The sequence below is a fragment of the Lotus japonicus genome, chromosome 4, assembly GCF_012489685.1.
Source record: "Lotus japonicus ecotype B-129 chromosome 4, LjGifu_v1.2".
Classification (NCBI taxonomy): Eukaryota; Viridiplantae; Streptophyta; class Magnoliopsida; order Fabales; family Fabaceae; genus Lotus; species Lotus japonicus.
In genome coordinates, this window is record NC_080044.1 from 62202159 (window position 1) to 62205450 (window position 3292).

Sequence of the window (3292 nt, forward strand, 5' to 3'; positions counted from 1 at the left end):
CGCCCCATCGGAGGAAGCCTCATCCTCCATTTCATGCTGAAGTGCATGTGCCTGGCTTCTGCCTCCACTGTGACGGCCACCACCACGATGTCGTGGTGCTCGCCCACCACAAGAACGTGTCTCCATCAAAGAAAAAACTGCCTCTCACGTCAGCAGAAGAACAATCACTGAGTAAGAGCCAAAGACGGCGCCAATGTTCTGGTCTAAGGTATAACAATAGGAATAAAGTACCCTTGATAAACCCTAGCAGAGCTAAAATAAGTAAGCAATATGTAGATAAGGAAATTATCTAATAAATGGTTAAAAAGATCCCTAGTACAAGGTGAGGACACCTTTTTTATAGTAGGAGTGATCCTTATCTAGAATGTTCATGGATTTGGGCCTTACATGTAGGGCCCAAATCCCTATGCTGAATAAGACAAATGCATATGTGCACAATACAACAAGACAAAACAACTCGGGCCCACATCTTTAAGCTGGGGTCTACGTCCTAATCATCTTAGTGTTGGTCTTACCGGGCGGGTCAACGGGCTTGTAATGACCCGCCCGGTCCACTTGCCATGAGATTTGGGCAGCTTATCAATAAAATCCATAGCTATGCTTTGCCATACTCCAGCAAGTATAGGGAGTGGTTGCAAAAAACCAGGATTAGCAACTCTCTCATACTTACACCTGAGACAAGTCTCACATGATTGGATGAATGCAGCTACATCCTTACTAAGCCCCTTCCCGTGAAAGAAAGACATAATCCAGACCACAGTAGCCCTTATGCCAGAATGACCTCCTTGATGAGAGGAATGAAGCAACTCCAAGATTAAAGTCCTAACTTGGGCATCATTAGAAACCACTAGTCTATGTTTCCTAAACCGCAACCCATCCACCACAGAGTAGTGAGTATGCAGCTGGGTTGAGCCAGAACCTGAGAAATAAGGAGTTTAAGAGCATCATCAGCTGCATAAGCTTGAGTAAGTAAGGCCCATAGTTCTGAAGATATGGAAGAGACTGAAGGCTGCAATAATTCTCCATGAGAGGCTCTAGAAAGAGCATCAGCTACCACATTTTCCTTACCCTTTTTGTACTGAATTACATAGGACAAACCCATCAACTTAGTAACCCACCTATATTGAGCTGGAGTAGACAATCTCTGCTCCAATAAGAATTTCAAGCTCTGCTGATCAGTAAGAATAGTAAATGGCTGGATAGCCAAATACTGATGCCATTTTGTAACTGCATGGACCAGAGCCAAAAGTTCCCTATCATATACTGACAACAACCTGTTTCTAGGGGATAAGACCTTACTAATAAAGGCCACAGGGTGGTGATCCTGAAGTAGAACAGCCCCAATGCCAGTACCGGAAGCATCAGTTTCCACTGTAAAAGGTTTCTGCATATCTGGAATAGCAAGGACAGGAGCTGTAGCCAATGCATTTTTGAGCTTTAGGAAAGCATCTGCAGCTGCAACTGACCAACAGAAGCCATCTTTCTTCAAAAGGTCTATTAATGGTGAGGCCATGATACTATAGCCCTTAGTAAACCTCATGTAATAGCCTGTGAGACCCAAAAACCCTCTCAATTATTTAATTGTAGTTGGTTTAGGCCACTCTTGAATGGCTTTGATCTTGGTAGGATATGTAGAAACCCCTGATGATGAAATAAAGTGGCCTAAATACTCAATCACAGGAGTGAAAAAAGCACATTTACTCTTTTTGCGTAGAATGAATGCTTCTTAAGGACTTCAAAGACTTCTCTCAAGTGCTGGACATGGTCCTCAATAGTAGCACTATACACTAAGATATCATCAAAGAATATAAGCACACTCTTCCTCAAATATGGAGCAAATATAGCATTCATGGCTCCTTGGAAAGTTGAGGGAGCATTTGTAAGACCAAATGGCATGACAACATACTCATATTGCCCTGAGTGTGTTTGAAATGTTGTTTTCTCCACATCCTCAGGTCTCATTCTCAGCTGATGATAACCAGCCCTTAAATCCAATTTAGAAAAAACTTTAGCTCCCCTTAATTCATCCAATAAGTCTTCCACGAATGGAATGGGAAACTTTGCTTTCACAGTCATATCATTGAGCTTCCTATAGTCCATACACATTCTCCAGCTACCATCCTTCTTCTTGACTATAACAATTGGAGAAGCAAAAGGAGAAGAGCTAGGTTGAATTACCCCTGACTCAAGCAATTCTTTCATCATTTTATCTATGACATCCTTTTTTTGTGCAGGAGGGTATCTATAAGGCCTGAGAGAAATGGGATTTGACCCTTCTTTTAATATGATCTTATGATCATGGATGCCCCTGAAAGGTGGTAACTCAACAGGTTCCTCAAACACATCACCATAATCTTGCAAAATGGCTTCCTCATGAGCCTGCAGCTCCACATCTCTCCCTTGCACAGTTAACCCAGAATCTAATGACCCCTTAGTCTTGAGAGTGCAACAAGATACCTCTCTGGAACAAGGAAGGATCTGTAGCAAATAACTGAATTTATCCTCCCCTACCATGTGGTGCAATTTAGCAGCAGAAACTAGTTTGTTCTCCTTTTCTTCCATAGCCTGCAACTTGACCATTTCCTTCCCCATAGCAAACTCCATTATTAAATTGGTAAAGTCCCAAGAAATAGTTCCCCATTGTCTAAGCCATTTCATACCCAAAATGAGATCACAACTACTTAGAAGAATAGCTATTGCATCATCAGTAAAAGTGTATCCTTGCATCTTCCAAGTAATTCCCCCACACCAGCCAGAACCTTGTATAATTCCCCCATCTGCTACTGTTACTTTCATTGGTTGTAAGCATTGAAGCTTTCTTAAACCCTCATGACAGAATTTTTGATTAATGAAATTATGAGTGCTTCCTGTATCTATTAATAAAAAAATCCTCTTTTTGCCTAACCAACCAGTTAACCGCATCATAGGATATTGGGAATCACCCTCTAAGGCATTGAGAGAAATAGAGTCACCATGCAAAGCATTAAGAGAAACCTTAGGAGCACTTATCTCTGTTCCAGTTTCATGCTCCACCTCTACAGGAAGTTCCTGTTGATCAAGATCATCCACTGCCATGAAAAAAACCTGAGATTTTTTCCTCTGAGGACAATCATGCCCTGGAGTATACCTTTCATGGCAAAAGAAACACAAATTCTGAGCTCAATGCTCATCCATTTCTTTGGGAGTTAGCTTCTTCTGAAATGTGTAATTTGATTTTCCCAGAACACCTTTCTGACTGTTTTCTCCAACCAATTTCCGATCAATTCCCCTCTTTTCCACGATTGCAGGAGTC

The 3292-nt window shown here is 41.7% G+C and overlaps 1 protein-coding gene across 1 annotated transcript; it reads right to left on the minus strand.

Annotated features, from left to right (window-relative positions):
* Positions 1 to 1674: 1674 nt before the first annotated feature.
* On the minus strand, positions 1675 to 3075 carry LOC130713120 (uncharacterized). Its single transcript, XM_057562919.1, has one exon. The coding sequence runs from the start codon at positions 3073 to 3075 to the stop codon at positions 1675 to 1677; it is 1401 nt and encodes a 466-aa protein (XP_057418902.1).
* Positions 3076 to 3292: the final 217 nt, after the last annotated feature.

Bases quoted from the DNA above. Each gene is read 5' to 3' on its own strand.
- LOC130713120 (XM_057562919.1), bottom strand. From the start codon at position 3,075: ATGGCAGTGGATGATCTTGATCAACAGGAACTTCCTGTAGAGGTGGAG.